The sequence below is a fragment of the Chrysochloris asiatica genome, unplaced genomic scaffold (genome assembly GCF_000296735.1).
Source record: "Chrysochloris asiatica unplaced genomic scaffold, ChrAsi1.0 scaffold00026, whole genome shotgun sequence".
Taxonomy (NCBI): domain Eukaryota; kingdom Metazoa; phylum Chordata; class Mammalia; order Afrosoricida; family Chrysochloridae; genus Chrysochloris; species Chrysochloris asiatica.
The window spans coordinates 1,653,926-1,655,759 of NW_006408544.1; the positions used below are offsets into that span (position 1 = coordinate 1,653,926).

Consider the following 1,834-nt stretch of genomic DNA (forward strand, 5'->3'; position numbering starts at 1 on the left):
TTGATGTGCAATCCATACCAAAAGCTGTCTTCTTTGATCCTCATCAATAAGTATTTTAAGTCCTCTTTCCTTTCAACAAGCAAGATTGTGCCATCTGCATATTGAAAATTCTTCATCAGTCTTCCTCCAATCCTGATGCCACTTTCTTCTTCATAAATAATCCAGCTTCTCGGATTATATGCTCAGCATACAGATTGAATAAATATAATGAAAGAATAAAGCCCTAGTGAGCACCTTTCCTGATTTTAAACCATTCAGTATCCCCTTGTTCTGTTCAAATGACTGCCTCTTGATTTATGTACGGCTTCCTCATGAGCACAATTAAATATTCTGAAATACCCACTCTTCTCAATGTTATCCTTAGCTTGCCATGATCCACAGAGTTGAAAACTTTTGCATAGTCAATAAAGCACAAGTAAACATCTTCCAAGTATTCTCTGCTTTCAACCAAGATCCATCTGAAGATAGATAGGTTTATCTCAAGGCAATGGCTCACACAGTGGGAGAAGCTGGCAAATTCTAATATATGGTCAGGTATCAGGCTAGAGTCTTCCCCTGACTCACATAGCTGTAGATGCTGATGAACCCAAGATCAGTAGGTCAGATGGCAGACTTCTGGCTGCAGAAGCAAATGAATCTAAGATCAACAGGTATGGTAGCAGGTTGCTGATGTTTCCCAGTTTTGCCAGATAATATGGCAGGTCACTGACTCAAGTCCAATGAACTGGAAATTGGATGGTGAGCCAGATACAGGATCCAGACCCAGCAAAAAGAAAGCAAACTTTGCCCAAGTGTCCACATATAATGGACACAGATCATGGAGATGATTACATTACACTAGACATCATCATGAGCAATGACTATACTGTAACTGTCAAATCAATGAAAATCCTGGCCCAGCCAAGTTAGCATAAAAACTTAGCTATCACATAAGGATAAAAGCAATCAAATATTGTCAACTTTAATATTGTTGTTGTCGTCGTTAGGTGCCATCGAGTCGGTACCAACCCATAGCAACCTTATGCACAGCAGAACGAAACACTGCCCAATCCTGGGCAACCTCACTACTGTTGCCACACTTTATATAGTTCAACCTAATAAAAGAAATGCAAATAAATGAAATATTCTATTTTGCTACCTGTCTTGACTTTCAAACATTTATGGGATATAGCACAATGTCGTAAGAGCACATTTACTTTTTGTTTGATTACTAACAGTAGTTTTATTTTAGTCCTATAGTAAAGACTTAGAAACAAATAAAACACCACAAAACAGTCTGCAGAGAGATGTGGACCAAGCAGCAAAGATAGGAATGGCCCATAAAGAGATCCAAAGGCTCAAGGATGAAGTAGAAGTGAAGGAGAAAGAGCAGAATAAATCAGGTAAGCTGTAGTTACAGAATAACATTTCTGACCATGTTTGAAGTACATACTCAAATCTTGTCTCAGTATGGAACATGAGTCTACTGGGGAAAAAGTTGTAAGGTAAACATATAAAAATCTGATAAAATAATGCACTGTTAGAGACCTATGTATTGTTTGGCTGAACATTGAGCCATGGTTGTGAGTTCATTTTCAGATCTGAAGAGTGAGGAAGAGCCATGGTTTGGGGGTTCTACCAGCCTCTGGCTGACCAATAAGCTTGGTCTTTTTTATGATTTTGAGTTCTGTTCCAGATTTTTCTCCTACTCTATCAAGGACCTTCTAATGTGATCCCTTCCAGAGCAGTTGGTAGTGGTAGCTATCTAGTTCTTCTGCTCTCATGATCATGGAGATTGATTTTTTTCATGGTCCATTAGTCTATTGGCCAATTGATTCCATGTTTCATCAATTTT

General features: G+C 38.5%; 1 protein-coding gene across 1 annotated transcript in view; it reads left to right on the forward strand.

The window, feature by feature from the left end:
* Positions 1-804: 804 nt before the first annotated feature.
* The window catches only part of LOC102811587 (moesin/ezrin/radixin homolog 1-like), a 23,763-nt gene continuing 22,733 nt past the window's right edge, over positions 805-1,834 (forward strand). Inside the window, exons 1-2 of the mRNA XM_006839828.1 lie at positions 805-867; positions 1,232-1,382. Of these exons, the coding sequence (XP_006839891.1) occupies positions 805-867; positions 1,232-1,382 (214 nt within the window). The remainder of the gene's footprint in view (positions 868-1,231; positions 1,383-1,834) is intronic.